The 22,093-nt window shown below is 35.5% G+C and overlaps 1 protein-coding gene across 3 annotated transcripts in view; it reads left to right on the top strand.

Annotated features, from left to right (window-relative positions):
* Positions 1-22,093, top strand: part of znf385d (zinc finger protein 385D) — a 69,295-nt gene that overhangs the window by 25,082 nt on the left and 22,120 nt on the right. For all 3 annotated transcript variants that reach the window (XM_016281487.1, XM_016281486.1, XM_016281488.1), the window contains exons 3-4: positions 9,153-9,260; positions 17,327-17,486. In XM_016281487.1, coding sequence (XP_016136973.1) covers positions 9,153-9,260; positions 17,327-17,486 — 268 coding nt within the window. The remainder of the gene's footprint in view (positions 1-9,152; positions 9,261-17,326; positions 17,487-22,093) is intronic.

A 22,093-nucleotide genomic window follows, 5' to 3' on the forward strand; every position in this document is an offset into this window, starting at 1 on the left:
GTTTCTTCATCAGAACAGATTTGGAGAAATGTAGCATTTCATCACTTGCTCACCAATGGATCCTCTGCAGTGAATGGGTGCCGTCAGAATGAGAGTCCAAACAGCTGATAAAAACATCACAATAATCCACAAGTAATCCACACCACTCCAGTCCATCACTTAATGTCTTGTGAAGTGAAAAGGTGCGTGTTTGTAAGAAACAAATCCATCAATAAAAGTTTTTTTTTTGTTTGTTTTGTTTTTTACTTCAAACTGTTGCTTCTGGCTAAAGTACGACTTCATAATCCAAAATATTGCTTTCTCCAGTGGAAAAAGGAGAGAAATCTGCACAGATCAAGCACCATTTACAAGCTAAAAGAGTTCAAAACAGCTCTAAACAAATATGTGGGTGGACGTTTTCACTGGAGGAAGCGTTATTATGGATTATGGACTTGTATTTTGGCCAGAAGCGACGGTTTAAAGTTAAAAACACGCAGCTTTTCATTTCACAAGATGTGAACTGATGGACTGGAGTGGTATGGATTACTTGTGATGTTTTTATCAGCTGTTTGGACTCTCATTCTGACGGCACCCATTCACTGCAGAGCATCCATTGGTGAGCAAGTGATGCAATGCTACATTTCTCCAAATCTGTTCTGATGAAGAAACTAACTCATCTACAGTACATCGATGTTTCATCCAACGTCTTAAACTTACTTTAATATGTCAGTTTCAGTAAATACATACTCTAGAATGTTTACTAATATTGCTAAATATTTAATATTTCTGTATTAATTTTATTTAATTAACACTGTTATATTTTGTACTGCAAACATCCTAAATATAATATGTGTGTGTGTGTGTGAGAGTGTCTGTGTCTGTGTGTAAGCAGTTGGTTTCCAGTGTTTCTTCAAGTAAACTAGAACAGAAAACAGTTGAAACAAGTTTGTTTTTTATCAACTTTATCACAATACTAAAACAATGCTTGCCAGTGTTCTTGCAGAAAACACTTGTACAACTGTATAAGACCGTAGCTTTTAAGCATATTTGGATGCATTTTGCTTGTGCATTGAACTGCAAACTCTGACGACAAACAGACTTGCATCCACACAAACAGCTCTTGTGTGAATGTTTGCACATTTATGTAGTGTGCATCACACCATGTTTCAGTGCTGAAGACATTTATGCTGTCACGCAAGCCTCTTTACACCTGTAACATGTAATGAAAGGTCTCCTGCCTTTAGCCTCCAGAGAACCTCATTTAAGTCTTCAAACGCAAGCTTTTCACTGAGATTTATGAGGTCGATGTGAGTTTAAAGAGAAAGGGCTGTTTGAACCACAGCCATGCTTGCCTTTGCTCTAATGTAGTCACCCTCATTCCCATCCCATCCCTGTTTACATGCAAGTCTACAAGATACACAACCACGTCTCGCTTTCCTTCAGGGTCAAATGGAGTTTCTGACTCTGTACACTCACTGTGTGTACATCCAGCCTGATAATCTATTACTAATCTGACTCGTGGCTCAGCTGAAATGAAAAGGCTTCATGTAAACACCTCAGGTGATGTAGATCTTAAATAATTCATTAAATCAAAGAAAAACAGCCTTGTAAGCAACTGAATCCGGCTACTCTCACAGTCTGATTCAAAAATAGCTTGCATGCATGCATAGCTTTTATTGAATTTGTTAAGTGAAGTTAGAGATGTAAGAAGAAAGCTTTCTTGGCATATTTTCAGATAGAAGGCAAACACACTTAATGCACTGGGAAGATGTGCTGATTTGTCTTGTCTATTCCGGATGAAACTGGAGAAACAGCCAACTGACTTTGAGTTACTGTCAGAAGTTGTTTAATTTCAAAATGAATACAAATAAATCATAAAAAGATTTAAAAGTCAGTAGGGTCATTTTTTTGTAAAGAAATTAATACTTTTATTCAACAAGGACACATTAAAATGATCAAAAGTGACATTTATAATGTTATAAAAGATTTCTATTTCAAATAAATGCAGTTGTTTTGAACTTTCTATTTATCAAAGAGTAGCATGGTTTCCACAAAAAATATTAATCTGCACAACTGTTTTCAACATTTATAAGAAATGTGTCTTGAGCAGCAAATCAGAATATTATTTTTGAATGGTTATGTGTGTGTTATATATATATATATACAGTATATATATATATATATATATATATATATATATATATATATATATACATATTTTTTTTATTTTTTAGTCTTGAGCAGCAAATCAGAATATTATTTTTGAATGGTTATGTGTGTGTTATATATATATATATATATATATATATATATATATATATATATATATATATATGTATATATATATATAGTTAAAAGGGAAAGTTCACCCAAAAATGAAAATTACTCTATGATTTACCTTCAAGCCATCCTGGGTGTATATGACTTTCTTCTTTCAGACGAATACAATCAGAGTTAGTTTTTTTTTTTTAAATGTCCTCGCTCTTCCAAGCTTTATAATGGCAGTGAATGGGCGTCGAGAGTTTGAAGACCAAAAAAGTGCATCCACCCATGATAAAAAGTACTCCACATGGTTTCGGTGGGTTAATAAAGGCCTTCTGAACCGAATCAATGGGGTTGTGTAAGAAAAATACAGGAATAGGCGTAGCGTAAGCTCCGGTGAGAAAGTCATATACACCTAGGATGGTGCACTCTAAAAAATGCTGGGTTAAAGACAACCCAGTGCTGGGTAAAATAGGGATAAACCCAGCAATTGGGTTGTTTTGACCCAGCGGTTGGGTTACTACCCAGAGTGAGTAAATCATGGGGTAATTTTCATTTTTGGGTGAACTATCCCTTTAATATAAAATATATCAATTAAAATATAAAATATTGTTATTTTAATATGTATAAATCACTTTATTTCAGAATGGAGGGGGAATTAAGCAGTCACTCTGTGTGCATCAAAAATCAAACAATTTCATTCTCCAGCATAGTTTAATGATTTACAAACTTGAATATGAAAATGCTGTCATTGTTTATTCATTCTAATATCTTTCAGAACAATGGAAAGGAATGTTAACTACAGATGTCAAGCAATACTTTTAATGGTTTTCGGTGTTCGTCTTTCCTCACACAAAGCTATCATTTGATTTCAGTCTTAAGGACTCCTTTTGTTATGCTTTTTGTCCTTTCTGAAGCCTTGGTCTCTATCCACTTGCATTATGTGAAAGAGAACAGCTTAGACAGTCGGCTGAACCTCTTTTTTTAGCATGAAGAAAGGAAGTCATACAGGTTTGAAATGACTTGATGGTGAGAAAATGACAGAATGTTCATTTTTGTCTGAACTGTTCCTTCAATCCTGTAACTCACATGAAGAAGCAGGACAGTTCGTTTCACACTGTTTTGCCTCTGGAGTGTCTGATGTGTGTGTTCAGTGGCGTGTAGTCATATTCACCTTCCTCTCTTTCACACCACGATCAATCTTCTTCAGTAAGGATGCACGAATCGCCATCAGGAGATGAATGAACTCATTTCTGATGTCATGGATCTTGTTAAGGAATTCTCAGCCCATCTCCGTGAGGAACACTTGAGTGAGCATGAACCATTCTTCACTTTAAATGGAATTTCAATGGAATTCTGTGAGATAGAACCCCTTTGCATATGGGTTTGAAGAATAAACAACATATTCAAGTTGATTTTGATACTGCATCATGAATATTGCAGCAATTGTATTGCATTATTTATTTAATCATTGCATTTTCTTCCTTTCTGATTCCTTTCTTGTCTCACGCTGTAAGATTATACACTCTAAAAAATGCTGGGTTAAATATAACCCAACGCTGGGTTAAAAAGGGACAAACCCAGCTATTGGGTTGTTTTGACCCAGTGGATGTGTTCAAAACAACCCAACCGGTGGGTCTAAACAACCCAATAGCTTGGTTTGTCCCTTTTTAACCCAGTGCTGGCTTATATTTAACCCAGCATTTTTTAGAGTGTAAGATGTTTCCACCAGTGTCTCTTATTTAAACTTCAGAAACAAAAACGCCATTAGAATTGGAATGTTTGATTCGTTTAAATCAGTTAAATTCAAAACTGATTCAACAATTTGTTTGCATCATTTAAAAAGAAATGTATTTTTCTTGTAGTAATACATTTTATTAAAAATATATGTAGGTGAACATTGCTTTTTATAGCAATTTATTTATATATTGGTGCATACCTTAGTGAAAAAATATACTAGAATGTATTTGAAATACATTTTGTTTTCTGCTAAGTACTGTATACTGCACATACACTTACATATTTATGTTCTTAATAAAAATACCCTGCAATCCCTACTTTTGGTATACTTTGAGTCTGCTAAATTGGAACAGCTAATTTTGTGCTTAATGCACTATAATTGCGTAGTGCTGAAGTCCAACTAAAGATATACTGAAGTGTATTTGATTGTGCTAAAGTGCAACTATAGCAAGTATATTTCAGGTACACTTTAAATATAATTTAACGAATGATACGATACAGAGATCATACAATCCTTATTGATAGTGATAAAACACATTTTAGGCATAATATTAAGAAGGTGCATTGTGCAATAAAGAAATACTCAAAAAAATGTAATTATAATTTTATGTCAGTAAGTCTTAAGTGATATGTCAATAAACATGTTAAAGGATTTGATGTATACTTAGTGTAAAATAAATGTATTTTAAATCAATTATGGCAATGATCAAATATTCTTCCATGCTCATTTAGTGAAAATCATGTCTTGATTATTTTAACTGATTTTACTGCTTATAATAATCATTTTCAATTTACTCAGCATCAGTGAATTTGCTTTCAGATGAAGTGCATAAATAGCTCTAGTTAGCATGGTCAGTGTCAGTTTTGTTTTAAGTTGTTCTGCGAGTCTGAAGGCATAGAGAAACTTTGGGAGGTCTGCGATGCGGTCTTTGTTGGCTAAATGTTGTGTAACTCTAAACATGGCTCTATTGTTGGAGTGTTGAGACCTGTGTAGGAGGCTCTGCTGCTGAATCTGTGATTATGGTACGCGAGTTCAGTGCTAACCCCACTCACAGAGGAGAACCGAGATGAAGATACAAGTGGGCAAGAGCTTCTCATAACAAGTATAAACAGCTCCAGAAAGCTCGACCTCGGGCTAGAAAAGATGAAAATAGACTCATAAGTCCACCTCTGTAGATTACTGAACTGCATTCACACTTGTTTGGGAGGTTAGATGCACACTGGTTATATAATCCTTGAGTTGAGGAGAGACTTCCACAGCTGTTCTGTCTCGGTGAGCATAGAGCAGATGGACTAAATTGTAATTTCTGAAGAAATGTTCCTAGTTTAATTGTGCATGATTATGGCATGTTTGTATTCATCATATTTTATCCTTTATGCCCTTCCTCTGTCATGAATCACTTATTTTTCGAGATTCAATCAGTTCCTGCTTGATAAAAAGTGCCAACCTATACATTGGGATCGGGAAATTATTTTAAAAATGCATTTATTTGATCAAAATTACAGCAAAATTGTGAAATTTTAATACAATTTAAAATAGCTATTTTCTATTGTAATATAAAATGCAAAGCTGTATTTTCAGCATCATTACTCCAGTCTTCAGTGTCACATGATCTTCAGAAATCATGCTAATATGCTGATTTTGCAGCTCAAGAAGCATTTCTGATTATTATCAATGTTGAAAACAGTTGTGCTGCTTCATATTTTTGTGGAAACTATGGTACAGTTTACCCACATGACTGTAAAGTGCTTTGGGTGTACAACAATACACAATGAAGCGCTATATAAATGCATCATTCATTCATTCATTCATATATATATATATATATATATATATATATCTTTCTCAATATTTTTGTCTTGCTTTCAGATACAAAAATCTAAATTTTCTTAAATCAGGCAGTGTGATCAGAAGGTACAGTAAAAGAGGAACTGTTGTTTTTACCTGTTACAATGTTTGACAAATAAAAATTGTTGTTCAAAAAAAAAGAAGGTACAGTAAAAGGGATTCTTGTGGGAGCAGAGCTATTCAGGCCATAAGTTTTGTTTTTGTTCTTTATTTTATTTTATTTTATTTTATTTTTTTGGAACCCTAATTAAAAAGTCTGTTGAAAAGATCTATTGTAGTTATATTTTTAAACTTTGAAGCATTGCTAATGCAAGACATTTACATTTAGAAACCATATCTTGTGTATTCTTTAATTTTCTTTATTTGGTCCTAAAAAGGTCTTAAAAAGTCTTAGATTTGACCTTCATAAAACCTGCAGAAACCCTGTTATTCATTGTGTGCATGTTTTTGCTCTGACGCCAAAATCCTAGAAAACCCTGGCGATTTCTAAATATCATGCAAGCGAGGGTTTTACAGTTGTTCTTGTGTTGTTGAGCTTTTCTAATGAGTTGTTTTTGATGGTTATCAGGTTTTTATTGTGCATGTAAACGCTTTGAATGAGAAGCAGCGTGAATGAGTTCGCGTGTTTGGAGCACGAGGTCATCGCCGCGCATAGATGGTTTGTCTCTTTTTCTTTTCTCTCTGCTCTTTTTTCTCGCTCACTTCCTGCATTGTTTGCACGTCGTCCTCTGAGTCCTTCGATTTCCCAGCAGCCCTTCGCAGGCCAGCTGGACGTTCTCCAAAACTTGCACCCATCCTGCTGTTTTTCAAGTGCCATCTCGTCCTCTTTTTAGCCGTGTGTGAGAGTTATGCCGCAATTATACTATGTAACATTTTCAGATACCATGTCCAGCAATTTTTCACGCTCATTTCAAACACGTACATGTGGTACCAATATGGCATGGATTCGTACTAAATTGACATCAGACCATAACTTACTGCGACTGATTGGCCTGATGTCGTCTAATAAAGAACAGCGTATCAGGTTTCTAAACTGCGTGTCACTTGTCGGGGCTTAAAGTGGAATTGATTTAGGAGCCTCATCTACAGCTGGCCGCAGAAGACGATTGTGAATCGAAAGTGATTTTCTGCTTGTGTAACACCGGCGGCTAGGCTGACATCTGTCTGCAGCAGGTTCAAGTTGTTGAACCATCACAGATCAGACAGAGGAGAGAGCGCCCGTATATCAGTCTGAGGAGATGGAGGCAGGAGGAGGACGCTTATCTGATAGATGGACAAATGAATGCAGCAGGCGGTAGCTGAGAGCATCAGTGTAATTTCACAAGCTCATCTAAGACCGAGATGCCCTCAGCACACCGAAGACCACCCCAACGATGTTATATCCTGTTTCACTGTGCCTCAGTTTGACATGAGTTTGACATATTTTTCTCGCTCACTTCCTGCGTTGTTTGCACGTCGTCCTCTGAGTCCTTCGATTTCACAGCAGCCCTTCGCAGGCCAGCTGGACGTTCTCCAAAACGGGGAAGTCGTGGCCTAATGGTTAGAGAGTCGGACTCGTAACCCAAAGGTTGTGGGTTCGAGTCTCGTACCGGCAGGGATTGTAGGTGGGGGGAGTGAATGTACAGCGCTCTCTCCCACCTTCAATACCATGACTGAGGTGCCCTTGAGCAAGACACCGAACCCCCAATTGCTCCTCCACTGCTTCGGGTGTGTGTTCACGGCGTGTGTGTGTTCACTGCTGTGTGTGTGCACTTTGGATGGATAAATGCAGTGCACTAATTCTGAGTATGGGTCACCATACTTGGCCACATGTCACGTCACATTGGACTGACTGTGACTAAAATAAATCCATGAATAAACAACAGAGGAGATGGGATTCATAAGATTCTGTAATATTTCTTTTAGTCTTTATTATTTTTTAAATTGTAAAGAAAAACAATACTATTTTGGTAACATTTTAATAATGTATTTATAATTAAAGACCAAAATAAGGGACAATGGTTGGGATTTGTAAGGTGATTCTTTTAGTCCTGTTGAGGAAGTATTAGTTTTACTAGTATTAAAGTAGATACTAAAAAAACCACAATACTCTTTTAGTAACATTTTAATGATGTATTTATAATTAAAGTGTTTTTTAAAAAAAAGAGGTGTTAAAAGGGATGGGATTTGTAGGGTTTGAACTTTAAATTCAGGTAATTAAATAAAAGAATACTATTTTAGTAACATTTTAATTATTTATTTTTAAAGAGAGCACCCAAATAAATGAAAAATTAACATAAACATATTATAAACTGTATCATAAACCAGCATATTAGAATGATGTGACACTTTATACTGGAGTAATGGCTGATGGAAATTCAGATTTGCGTCACAGAAATAAATTATAATTTAAAGTATATTAAAATAGAAACCATTATTTTATATTGTAATAACATTTTGCAAGATTACTGCTTTTTTCTGTATTTTTGAACAAATTATATCTAAGCTCATTACAGTCATTTGGTTCAGGAATCAAACTACATTGGTCTTTTTTATACTGTATGTGTTTGATTCACTAAAAGAATTTGTTCAAGAGTCAATTGTTTCATGAATCGGACTGCATTGTTCGCACTTTGTATGTTTGATTCACTAAAATGAAAACAATGATTCATGAGTCATCAGTTTTGTGAATCAGACTACATTAGTTGCACTGTATGTTTTTGATTCACTACAAATAACCAGTTTATCAGAGCGCTGATTCATTTCGGGAATCATTTTCTTTGCATCAGCCCTACATACAATGATCTAATATGCCAATACACTGTATGTATAGCAGGTAAAGATGTCCTGCCCATACATACGTTTCTGTCAATATTTACATTTTTATTTAAAGTACCTTTTTTTTTTGACTAAACATATAAACTAGTGCATTTAAATCTACTTTAATCTTCTCTTTTAGTGTTTTCAAAGAAAGTAGAATCCAATGCTAATCTGTCACTCATAAGAGACGCATAACTACACATGCGAGCTGTTGTAATTTCAGCAGACCTTTCTGAGTGTGTCATTTTGATTTGGGTTCTCATGAGATCCTCGGTGGAGTTTGTTTCCCCCTCCTCTTTCCCCGCTGCATTGATTGAAGAGTGTGTGTGTTTGAAAATCGTTGGCCTTTAACGTGTTCCAGACTGCGCGTTCGCTCCACAACCACAAGTCGTGTTTCTGGTGAAGCCGCTGGAGGCAACGTTTTTATCACACCGTCCGATGTATAACAGAGTTGACATTCAGTGCACCGCTGGGGTGAATGAGGCTAATAAAACTGCTTTTCCGTTCTCTCTCCTCTCCTCAGATGGACCCCATTCAGAAAGCTGTTTTGCATCACACGTTCAGCGCTCCGGCCTCCTCTAAAAGAAAAGCTGTCTCATGCGGCGTGTGCCAACTGAGGTTTAACTCGCAGGTAACTTTTGTTCACCGTGACCCTGATATTCCCACCTAAAGCTGCTGTAGAAAAGTACAAATGTAATTATCCAACGCAGTAAGTGTAATATAATAAAGCATCCAAACATTACTTTGATTTTGTGTTTTAGTAAGATTATCAGTTTCAGTTATCAGTTTTCAGAAATGAAATTTCTGGTATTATTTACTTAACCTCATGATGCTTATTTTGATGAAATATTTGAAAAGTGAATAAACATCTAAAAAGCAGGGCTGGGTAATGATACTGTTTTCCCAATTCAGTTAGGTTGATTCACAAATGCTCAGTTTGATTCTGATTCTTTTTGGAATGTTGCAGGACATTTTGCTTACAAGAAATACATTTTCTCTCGCTGCTAATGCTGTAAATTATACAGGACAGTGTTTCAGACTGATTCAAACCACTGAACTCTCTTTCTTTAACCATTCATTAAACAAGACGGTGCATAAGAGTCATTTTTTGTGAATGGTCGCACTATATGCTTTTTACAAAAAATAACCTGTAAATAAGAGTAATTTGTTTTAAGATTTGAACTACATTGGTCAGGCTCTTTATTTAGTTAATTGACTAAAAGGTTCTGAATAAAAAGATTCATTTGTTTTATGGTTTAGATTACACTGGTCGTGCTGTATATATTTGACTCACTATAAAGAATCATTTTGTAAGAGTCATTTGTTTTGTGAGTTTCTGCTACATTGGTTGGCCAATGTATGTGTTTGATTCAATAAAAAGACCTGGTTCATTAGAGTCATCTATTTTGAGAACTGACTGCATTGGTCATGCTGTGTTTTTAATTCACTAAAAAGAACCAGTTCATCAGAATGATTTGTGAATCGTACTACATTGGTCACGCAGTATGTGTTTGATTCACTAATAAGAACCAACCTATAAGAGTCATTCGATTTGAAAATCTGACTACATTGGTCACGCTGTATGTTTTTAATGAACTAAAAAGAACCAGTTCATAAGAGTCATTTGTGAATCATTCTACACTGACGACTGTATTTGATTCACTAAAAAAGTTTTTTTTCTTCTGACTTTATTGGTTACACTGTATGTTTTTAATTCACTGGAAAAAAATCATTAGAGTCATTTGTTTGTGATTTGGACTACATTGGTCACGCTGTATGTATTTGATTCACTAATACGAACCAAATTAAAAGAGCCATTTGTTTTGAGAATCTGACTACATTGGTTGCGCCATATGTTTTTGGTTCACTGAAAAGAGCCGGTTCATGAGTCATTTGTTTGTGATTTGGACTACATTGGTCACACTGTATGTGTTTGAATCACTAAAAAGAACTTGTTCATAAGAGTCATCTGTTTAGTCAATCATACTATATTGATCACGTCATAATGTGTTTGATTCTCTAATAAGAACCACATTAGAAGAGTCTTTTTTTGTTGTTGAGAATCTGACTACATTAGTCACACTGTATGTTTGTAATTCACTAAAAAGAAGCAGTTTATAAGAGTCATTTGTGAATCGTGCTATATTGGTCACACTGTATTTGATTCACTGAAAAGAACCAGATTATAAGAGTCATTTGTTTTGAGAATCTGCGTATGTTTTTAATTCACTAAATAGAACTGTTTTATTCGAGTCATTTGTTTAGGATTTGGATAACATTGGTCACGCTGTATGTGTTTGATTCACTAAAAAGAACCAGCTCATAAGAGTCATTTGTTTTGTGAATTGGACAACATTGGTTGCATTGTATGTGTTTGATTTACTAAAAAGAACCGAACTATGAGTCATTTGTTTTGAGAATCTGACTACTCTAGTTGTGCTGTATTGATGAACTAAAAATAACCTCTCTTATAAGAGTCAGTCGCTTCAGGAATCAGGCCACACTGAATGTTTTTGATTCGCTATAAAGAACCAAAGTCATTAGTTTCGGGAATTGATATCTTTACCCAGCCCTATATGCAGTAAAGAACTAAACTGTCAATACACTGTGTGTAAAGGAAGTCCTGCCCATATATTTGATCCATTTCTACTGTCATACATTATATATTGTCATACTTCCAGCCATCTATCAGGCTCAGACTGTAGATCATCCACTGACACATTCGATTCATTGAGGATGACTTTGAAATGGCCAAGAGGACAATTGTATTTTCCGTCCTTCATCCATATACTTCTTCCTGTGTGCCACGCTTTCATCATAGGTATTTAATCCAAATAGGATTACTTAAAAAAATCACAATAGCATAAATAATCCAAAATAAAGCAAAAGTAATCATAATAGCATTTCTCATATCCGCTCTATTAGGCGGTCATATACACTGTCCATCACTGTCAGATATTAAGCTGTAATAGGCCTATCAAACAGTAATCACAGCTCATTATGCGCATCCGTCAAGACCGTGTGACAGGATGAGTGGGCGGGGCTGCTGTTGACCAATCACATGCCCTTTAGCTCTCCAGCAGCCAATCATAGAGAGTGTCATGCATTCAAATCACGCCGTTTTCTCAGCAAAGCCTCATTATCATTGGCCGTTTGTGTTCCAGCTTCCAATCTGAGACCGGGATGCTTTTATGCAGCACATTTTCAAAAATGAAATGGCTTCTGGAGAGTTACAGAGTCCAGCCAGGCGTGCCGGGCGACTTTTGAAAATTACATTTGGTTTTTATATTTATCGCCACAGGTCTATTTGAATATGAGTCATTTAGTTATGGATTCTTCTGGGCGTATGAATTATACATTTTATAATGGTGGGAGAGAGAAAAGCTAGTTAGTTCTTGATGTGAATCCTAAATAATTTTAGAATTATTTAGAATGTATAATATTTTTATTTAGAAAGATTTACAATTGTTGTTATAATTATTACCTTTTTGTATTACCCTTCTACTTACTGTCAAAAAGTTAGTTCTGAAGCTTAGTATGCTTAGTGTCCTTTTTACTCAGCATGCATGTATTTTTTACTTTTTAAAAAAAATAGTATTTATAATATTAATTTAAATTTTTTTTTATATTTATTGTTTATGATTACTATACATTTTTATATTTATTTATTTATTTATTTTATTTTTTCCCCAACTCACTGCCAAAAAGTTACTTCTGGACTTTAGCATTTGTGCCTTTTTTTGGGGGTAGTTTTTACTGTTATAATACAGTTTATAATATGAATTTATTAAGTTTTAGATTTATTATTTATAAATATTGTACCTTTTTATATGTATTGTATATTTGTATTTATTTATTATTTCACATTTTCATTTTATTTTATTTTTTTCTAACTTACTGCCAAAAAGTTAGCTCTGAACTAGCATCTTTGTCTTTGCTTTGCTTGTCTTTTTTTTTTATTTTTTATTTTTTAACAATGAATTATCATTTTAAATTTTTTAAATGACTTATAATTGTTTTTATTTATTTTTAATATCTTTTTACATTATTTATTTTGAACTTACTGGCAAATATTTCGTTTAGAATATGTTTGTTACTCACATATGAGACACTTGGTTATGGATTCTTCTGGGCGTCTGAATTATAAATACAGTATATAATGGCAGGAGAAAGAAAACCTAGTTAGTTTTTGAAGAGCTTTGCTCTTTGCCTGCCAAATACAGACTGTGGCTCTAATTTGCTTTTGCCATGATTGATTGATAGCGTCATTTAACAGTGTCCCATTGCAGGTGCCCGTCTTAGTTAAAGGCTTATGGGGCAGGATTGACTTCCTCCTCGTCGGGCGTCCGCTCTTGGCCATCACAGTGCCAGCTCTTCCGTGACGTGCGTTTAATGAATGGTTGATTGCAGCTCAGATTGCACATGACATTAATCTGTGTCACTGCATTCTCCCCTGTGATTGGCCGACGGAATGAATAGCTGGAAGGTGTCGGGAAACATCCCATCTATCATGGTGTTAAAGCCATTTTCATAACACTATCCCGCTCAAATGATGTGTTACTTACAAACCCCCCTGATATAAATCTATATGATTATGATCCATATCCCACACTGCTATTTGTACAAATACAATATATCAAAAAGAGTCTGATCCATCATGACGTCTTATTGCTTTTCATAAAGGTATATCTGCCCTTAATGTCTTTACAAAATTACCTCTCTGGCAAGCGAGCTGGTATTGTAAAGAAATAAGTTGTGAGAAGAATGTGAGTATGAAATATGTTGTTAGCAAGGTCTGAATTGAATGCTCACCAAAGTGAGTAAAAATCAGCTTTGGTAGGTAAACAGCAGTTTTACCTAGTTTTACCAATGCAGTTATTAAATTAAATAAAATGTATTTATTTATAATTATTGTAACTTTTTAAATATTTGTATTCTTTATTTATTTTCTAACTTATTCGCCTTGGAAAATAATGCAAAATGCAGTTTGTATGTATGTATGTATATATATAATTAATCGCATCCAAAATAAACAATTTTGTTCACATAATATACAGGTGCATCTCAATAAATTAGAATGTCGTAGAAAAGTTAATTTATTTCAGTAATTCAACTCAAATTGTGAAACTTGTGTATTAAATAAATTCAATGCACACAGACTGAAGTAGTTTAAGTCTTTGGTTCTTTTAATTGTGATGATATAATTTATAATATTTATACATGCAATTGTTAAGTTATTATAGAAATATAACGATTGTTACTTTTTGTTAATTTACAATTTTATACATTTATTATTTACATTTTTTTTTCTAACTTACAATTGGAAAATAATGCAAAATACCATTTTATTTCCAGTAATAAATATATAATATATTTTTTAATTAAGCATAATTTTTTATATTTCTAAACATAATTATTAAATATAAATAAAATTGTTGTAACTTTTTATATTTATTTATCAGTTTCTATTTATTATTTAACTGTATTTATTTATATATTTATTTTGACTAACTTACCATAGGCAACAAAGTTATTTCTGGACTAGCATGTGTGTCTACTCATGTTTTTTTTTTTTTTTTTTTAAATAGTAATTTATAAAATGTTAAAATTATTTAAATTATAATTATTGTAACTTTTATGTTTATTTCATAATTATTTTTGGATTGAATTAATTAATTAATTTAATTCATTTTGTTTATTTGTTATATTTCTAATGTATTATTATTATTATTATTATTATTTTTTAATTCTAAGTTAAAGTCAAAAATTTAATTCTGGACTTTTATTGTAAGTATCATTTATATGTTATCATTTATGTACCTTTTTATTTAGTTAGTTTTGCACCAGTGAGGTTGACGACTACCTTATTTATTCAAAGAAGTGTTTGGCCGTCTCTTGATAGTATCCTCCCCGCTGCTAGCAATGTCAGACAGGCGTCCAGGAGTTAGTGCTGAGGAAAACAAGAACAATTAAAAGGCGTGGCGAATGGCCCGGTCCAAGTGAGCTGTAATAAATCTGGTTTGAAGGTGAAAGCAAATGGCACAGAGCGTTTGAAGCTACCTACATTGTGCCCGCGGATATTATAAGATTTGTTTCCCACCAAGTCAGCCACGATGAGCTGGAAGTTTTATGTATGGGTCTGTGTCATACGGGATAATAACCTCACACACGGACGACTGGGAGAGGCCATTCTTTTCTTCTCTGTCAGACTCTTTATTCCATTCCATCACTCAAAGAGACTGAGCCAAAACCTAGTGAGCTGCTTGATGTCTATTGCCTTCATAGGGAGCTGCCTTCTAAGGGAGCATCCTGACTGAAATGAAACCACCTTAATCAAGCGATTCAAGCGAGGAGACTCGGAAATGCTACTGAGGTTATAATTGAATACATATGCATAAGATACGTTAATATTAGGCAAAATAGTCCATTTTTAAATTATATGAACCTTAGTAATGAATGAATCAGAATGAATCACTGTCATTCAGCTGAAATTGGTAGTCAAGTGAATTACATGATATGCTGATTAGTTAATCATTCCAGTTTAAGCAGGCACTAAATGTGCCGAATTAATGTTGTGCATGTTTAATTGAAGTCATTGTCATTCTTTCCAGCACAAACACGTCTCCTTTATATGTAAATTAAGCTCATTATATGTTGCACCTTATTCACAGAAGTCTGTGCTGTTTGACTGATGCAATTAAAGTATGCTAAATCATGAAATTAATCACAGTAAATCAATATTTATTGATTTATAGAAGACATTACTATCATATTGGCAGAAGAAAACATTGAATAGGCATAAAATGAAGAAGCTGGTATTGAATTGCTCCAGTGATATATATTTTTTCCCACAATGCATTATAGGATTGCCTTCTCTGTGAAGAATATATGCTGGCTTAGAATATTGCAAATGAAAGCCTTGAGGAAAAAAAGACAAATTTAGTGTCCCCAAATATTTGAAACTTTCTAATGAATGGTTTTAATTAATGAATTAATGAATGTTATGTTGTATGTTGCTACCCTGTGTTTAGATTGATGAACGAAGCTACAAAAAAAAAAAAAACAGAAACAAAACAGAAAATATTCATTTTAAACAGGAAAAAAAATGAATTTAGCACATTCGTTTTATATAATTAATATATAATGGTAATGTATTTAATACATATATGTATATTAAAATATCTATGACTAATAATAAAAAAAAAATTAATCATCATATATATTTTTATTCCAATTATTTGCAATTATCCAAACCCACTCACTTTCTTGATGCTTGCCAAGCAGTATAATTGATCTTAAATTGAAATACAACAGGTTCTCGTCTCTGTTAAAGGGGTCCTATTATGCTCTTTTACAAAGTCTTGATTTTGTTTTGGGGTGTACTAGAACAGGCTCTCATACTAGGTTGTTCGAAAAACACATTATTTTTCACATATTGTACATTATTACAACACCTCTCTCCCCAGTCTGGCATGAACGGCTCGAATAGTTCCTGTATCAAATGAAGGCCCGCCTTCTGAAATACGAAATGTGCTGTGATTGGTTAGCTGGGCCAGTGTGTGCTGTGATTGGTTAGCTGGGCCAGTGTGTGCTGTGATTGGTTAGCTGGGTCAGTGTGTGTTGTGATCGGTTAGCTGGGCCAGTGTGTGCTGTGATCGGTTAGCTGTGTCAGTGTGTGCTGTGATCGGTTAGCTGGGCCAGTGTGTGCTGTGATCGGTTAGCTGGGCCAGTGTGTGTTGTGATCGGTTAGCTGGGCCAGTGTGTGTTGTGTTGTGATTGGCAGCACCCAGCGCCTGGTCGGGAAATGTCACGTGTGAGCTTCAGTGTAAATATTGCATCAAAATCAAATAAATTTGAGCGTGATTTAAACCCGGATGATTGTAAGCGCTCTAAGTTCGTCTGCCTTGAGAAAGCTAGCGAGTTTCTTACATAGTGATAACACTCGCTGCCTTCTCTAGTGCAGCTCAACCAGGTCTCGTCCCATTCGTCGATATTTGTGATATCACAAATCCTGGAAAATATGCGTTGAAGTCCAAACGACTCGTTCATTGTAGTTTTTGAAAAGTGATTTCTGTTAAATAAAATTTCTCCTTTTGAAGTGGACTTTGAGCTTTGTAACTTTGCAGATCTTTTTTATGCTCAAACAGCAACATTAGAGTCTAACTAAAGTTGAAAAAGTGAAAAAGCATAATAGGACCCCTTTAACTAGCAGTCATACATTTGTAATTACTTTCTCCAAATTATTAAAACATTTTTAGCTTCACATTGCAGTGATTTATGATTTTTTTTTTTCACATATAAAAATTGGAAAGTTGTCCTTTTCATTGTGTTGCACTCCTGCCGTGCTTTAAAATGTTGCATATGTAGGCAGCTCATTAGCTTTTGGAGCAGATCCAGACAGTCGACACATACAGGTGAAGCACAAACACACTGGACAATATAAGATTCACAAGCAAGCAGGCTTTCTCATAATGAGAGCTGCATTTTACTGGGCTGCACTGAAGATGGGCGTCATGTCACCTTCACCCTCACAGATGGATGGTTTGATGTCGACAAAATGCGAGCGTGCCACATTGCAGCGCTGCTTCCAGCAGCTTGTTTGCTCATGGCTCAGAGCTCCTTTGCCCCTGTCTGCTGTTGCTAACACCTGGTCCGGGCTGGCCCTCTCAACGGGTTGGCCTGTTTTGTGTTTCCTAGAGCCAGGCATTGGCCCACTACAAAGGCACCAAACATGCCAAGAAGCTGAAATCCTTGGACGCTCCGAAATGCCTCAAACACAAGAGTTCCCTGGTCACCAAGGAAAATACCAACAAGGGCCTCTCTCCCTCCACAGCAGCCAGCAACTCTGACAGAAAGGGTAAGAGGAGAAACGTTTTCTCATGTTTACAAGCATCGCTCGTGATTGCTGCTCATACCCCAAACTGTTTGTGATAAACATACAGTATATGATACAGAAAGCAGAGTGTGTGAAAAGAAAGTGTGTCTAGGTGAAAGAAAGCTGTTGCAACAATTTTGCATGCAGTCTCAGTGAAAGAACCTGTCTTATGAGAGACAAAGTAATTATAGTGTTAATAAAAAATACTGCAAACACAATGCATGTAAACAATGTAAAAAAAAAAAAAAAACTTTTTTCAAAGGTTGGCAGACAATAAAATGGCAAAAAGGTGTGGTCACATTTATTTTCGTTCGGCAAAACACAAAATGTTTGCATGCAATCCCAGCAAAAGAACCTGCATCTTATTGGAGACAAAATGATTTATATACAGTAGTTAAAAAATACTGTAGGCATAATGCATGTAAATAAAACTAAGTACAATTAATTATTTCAAAGAATGGTGTACAATAAAATGTCAAAAAAGGAGTTGAAGTTTTGGAGTTGGAATGATGATTCATATAGTTAATAAAAAATAATGCAAACAGAATGCATGTAAACAAAATTAAGTAAAATAAATAAATAAATAAAGATTGGCAGACAATAAAGCAGCAAAAAAAAACTCATAGAAATAAGGCATGGTCACAGTTACTGTTGCTCGGCGAAACTTCGTAAGTGCAAGAAAGCACGACAAAATGAATGATACAGGAATAAATAACAAATTAAACATCCAAAGCTATTCTGCTGGCTAGCAAATAAATCAACTCTAAATAAAGGTTAAGGTCATGATTTTTCAGTAGTTATAGCATTGTTAGCGAATGTTAGCACCATTTTTTTGGGTTTGCTAAGGCATCTAATAGAGCGTTTGGACCCAGAAACAGTGGTGTGTGATGTCAGGCTTAACAACGGATTGGTCGGCATTGCAAATGCGTGTGTCAAAGTTCACCAGACTTGAATTTGGAATAAGTAGAGGGAATTCTTTCCACAGGAAACTCAATTAGGCGAAATTCTTCATTGCGCCAATTGCCGCAATGCTCACGAGATGTGCATGTGACCATGCTTTTATTTTTGAGCCATATCTAAAGACCAGCAGCTTGTTGCAAGCATCACTGTAAGTTACTGCAGTGGTTCCCAACCCTGGTCCTACAGGCACCCTAACACTGCACATTTTGCATGTCTCCTTAATCAAACACACCTGATTCAGATCATCAGCTCATTAGTAGAGACTTCAAGACCTGAAATTGGTGTGTCAGAGAAAGGAGACATGCAAAATGTGCAGTGTTGGGGTGCCTCCAGGACCAGGTTTGGGAACCACTGAGTTACTGTATACTGTCTTGCAATTGGGCCCATAATATCATATTGAACTGAGGGTTACTTGTGCCAGTAAGAAACCACCCAGTATTGTATTGACAATTTTTGCACGCACAAAGAGCACTCAGAAAAAATGTAAGATTCTGTTTGAAGTTCTGCTATTTATTGCCGTTTTGTGCTACAGAAGAAACATTCATCAGATTTCCCTGGACAACAGTTGACTTCCTCTTCTATTTCTGTCACAAAGATCTCTCTCTGAACTGGAAACAAGAAATATCTTCCAAGAATCGGCTTAAAGGCCAAAATTTGGGTCCTAGGCAAGCGTTTTGCAGTAATTGTGTTGCTATTGCACCAGTACAGTACTTCATGTTTATGTGCACCAGTAGAAAATAGCATGACGCCCACTTCAGGTTCTGGTTTTCATTGACCTCTTCTGATCTTGATATTCCTCTGCAGTACAGCGAAGTTATACATATCGCTCTGGTGGTTCAATATGACTCGTACTGCAGTTTCAGATGATCCAAAGCAAACAGCATCCTCCTGAGTGTGTTTGTTAGCGATCCAGGGTTTGGCTGTATTCTCTGCAGGATTACAGCTGGATCAGGTTGCTGGAGTCTCATGGCACAAAATTGTGTATGTAAGCACTTTGTGGAATTAGGTGCACTCAACACATGTCTGGAACCTGTTCTGGAACCAGTAATTTACTTCACTCTTTTTTGTTCTGCTTGTTGAGGCCCAGCAGTCATGCTTGCCCAATGAAAATGTCTATTTGTGCTAAAACACCTGGTGTAATCTAATTTGTGGCATTTTAAGGCAGAAGTGTAGTCTGAAGTCAGAGAGACGCTCCTCCACAAGCCATTATTGTCTTATGAAGCAATGCCTTATCCCTATGAGCCAGAGAAAATGCAGTTTGTTTGGACTCGTAGATGCAATACCAAACACAAACACAAAAGATGCACTAGCGTTTGCAGTTTGTGTTCTGTGTGCATTGTGCAAATCACAACACGTTTTTGTCACCGGTGAGTGGTGAGTTCACTAAATGGTTGCAATGGTTTTGCATGCAGTCTTTCAGTGGATTAAAATACTGCAAAAGACAATGCTGTATTTAATTGCAAAAAGAACCCCAATGCATGTAAATGAAACAAAAATTTTTTTCTGCAAAACATTCTTGGTGGCAATTCTTTTGCAACACATTTGGCTCTTTTTCCATTTTAACTTTACTTATTAAAGTCAAAATGATTATTCATATAGTTAAAAGTACTGCAAAAGACGAAAACTGAGCATGAAACATTTTTTTCTGCAAATTGATTTTTTTTTTGGCTACACTTTTTTTTCAAAGGAATAGTTCACCCAAAAATTTTAATTTGCTGAAAATGTATTCACCCTCAGGCCATCTAATATGCAGATGAGTCTGTTTCTTCATTGCAACAGAGAAATGTAGCATTCCATCACTTGCACTGCAGTGAATGGGTGCCGTCAGAATGAGAGTCCAAACAGCTGATAAAAACGTCACAATAATCCACAAGTAATCCACACCACTCCAGTCCATCAATTAATGTCTTATGAAGCCAAAAGCTGCGTGTTTGTAAGAAACAAATCCATCAATAAGCCGTTTTAAACTTCAAACCATTGTTTCTGTTCAAAATGCAAGTCCATAATCCAACGCTTCCTCCAGTGAAAAAGTACATATTTTGTTGTCTCTCACATCAAAATCCACCCACATATTTGTTTAGAGCTGTTTTGGACTGTTTTCGCTTGCAGCACTTGATCTGTGCATATTTCACTCCTGATTCAGACAAGAGGACTTTTTCACTGGGGAAAGCAATATTTTGGATAAAGGACTAGATGACGTTAAAAACGTCTCAATGTCAGATTTGTTTCTTACAAACATGCAACTTTGCACTTAACAAGATGGACTGGAGTGGTGTGGATTATTGTGGTGTTTTATCAGCTGTTTGGACTCTCATTCTGACGGCACCCATTCACTGCAGAGCATCCATTGATGAGCAAGTGATGCAATGCTACATTTCTCCAAATCTGTTCTGATGAAGAAACAAACTCATCTACATCTTGGATGGCCTGAGGGTAAGTACATTCTAAGCAAATTTTAGTTTTTGGGTGAACTATTCCTTGCAGTAAGTACAGCTTTATCTTCTGCAGTATTTTATTTAATTGCAACTATATGCATCATCTTTTTTGACTCCAGATCATGATACTGTAGTCTGCTGCATCCTACACTCTTTAGTACTCAAAATTGGGTTTTGCACCATGCACACACTGCATTAACATAGGTCATTTGTATACATTTGCGCTGTGCAATTTGCATAATTTCTTTAGTGAATAGTGCTAAAACAACACATGCACCACATGCAAATAAATGGCTTTATCATCAGCGGGCACAATTCATTTTAGTCAATTCCCTCCTTTGTATCTCTGGAATGGAAACGCATGGATCTGTGACCTACCTCTGCCGTTATCAGAAAAGTAATCGAGCCGGTGTATTGTTTGCATTAATAAAGCCTGCGAATAAAGAAGGGCACCGTGACCCAGTTGAGTACATGATCACGCAGGGCCAGAAACCTCCCGATAAATCACACCACATCATACCGAACGCAGCATCACACATTGCCATAACGTTCCCAGCATTTGCGGCGAGCTGGGCATTTGTTTGTCAAAATGCCACTCGGTAATGAATATTAATGTGCGTAGATGTCAGAGAGATGAATTGTGGGGGTGGCTGAAAGCTGCATTATCTAGAGTTTATTTGCCGCATGTAATGAGTAGCAGAAGCTCAGACACTAATAGGGCGGCTTCAGAGAGCAGATAGCAGCGCGCGAGATAGTCTGCTCTTTTGGAGTGGCTATTTAATGTGTTTAATTCAAGGTTTTCTTTTTTCTCTTATTAAATAACAGTCATTTGTCAGGGCTGGGAAGTGAATAATGTGTGGGAAGAGAATATGTATGCATTCGATTACATACTTTGGAGGTATTTGTTACCTTCCACCTCGATGTCACGGCATTCTTAATGAATTTCTTAGCTTGAAGCTTATCTGTAAAGGTCATGCTAAACTTCAGCATGAAAGTTACTTTGGACCTTGCCAAAAAATATATATATGCGATATATGCATACTCATATATTGTTGGTATTTGTACTTATAGATTTGTATTTAATAATTTTTAATAATTCATTTTCAGTCTTCACTATAAGGATCAAAGTTTGTGTGTGTGTGTGTGTGTGTGTGTGTGTGTGTGTGTGTGTGTGTGTGTGTATATATATATATA

Source organism: Sinocyclocheilus grahami, unplaced genomic scaffold (assembly GCF_001515645.1).
Source record: "Sinocyclocheilus grahami isolate Dianchi unplaced genomic scaffold, SAMN03320097.WGS_v1.1 scaffold150.1, whole genome shotgun sequence".
Taxonomy (NCBI): domain Eukaryota; kingdom Metazoa; phylum Chordata; class Actinopteri; order Cypriniformes; family Cyprinidae; genus Sinocyclocheilus; species Sinocyclocheilus grahami.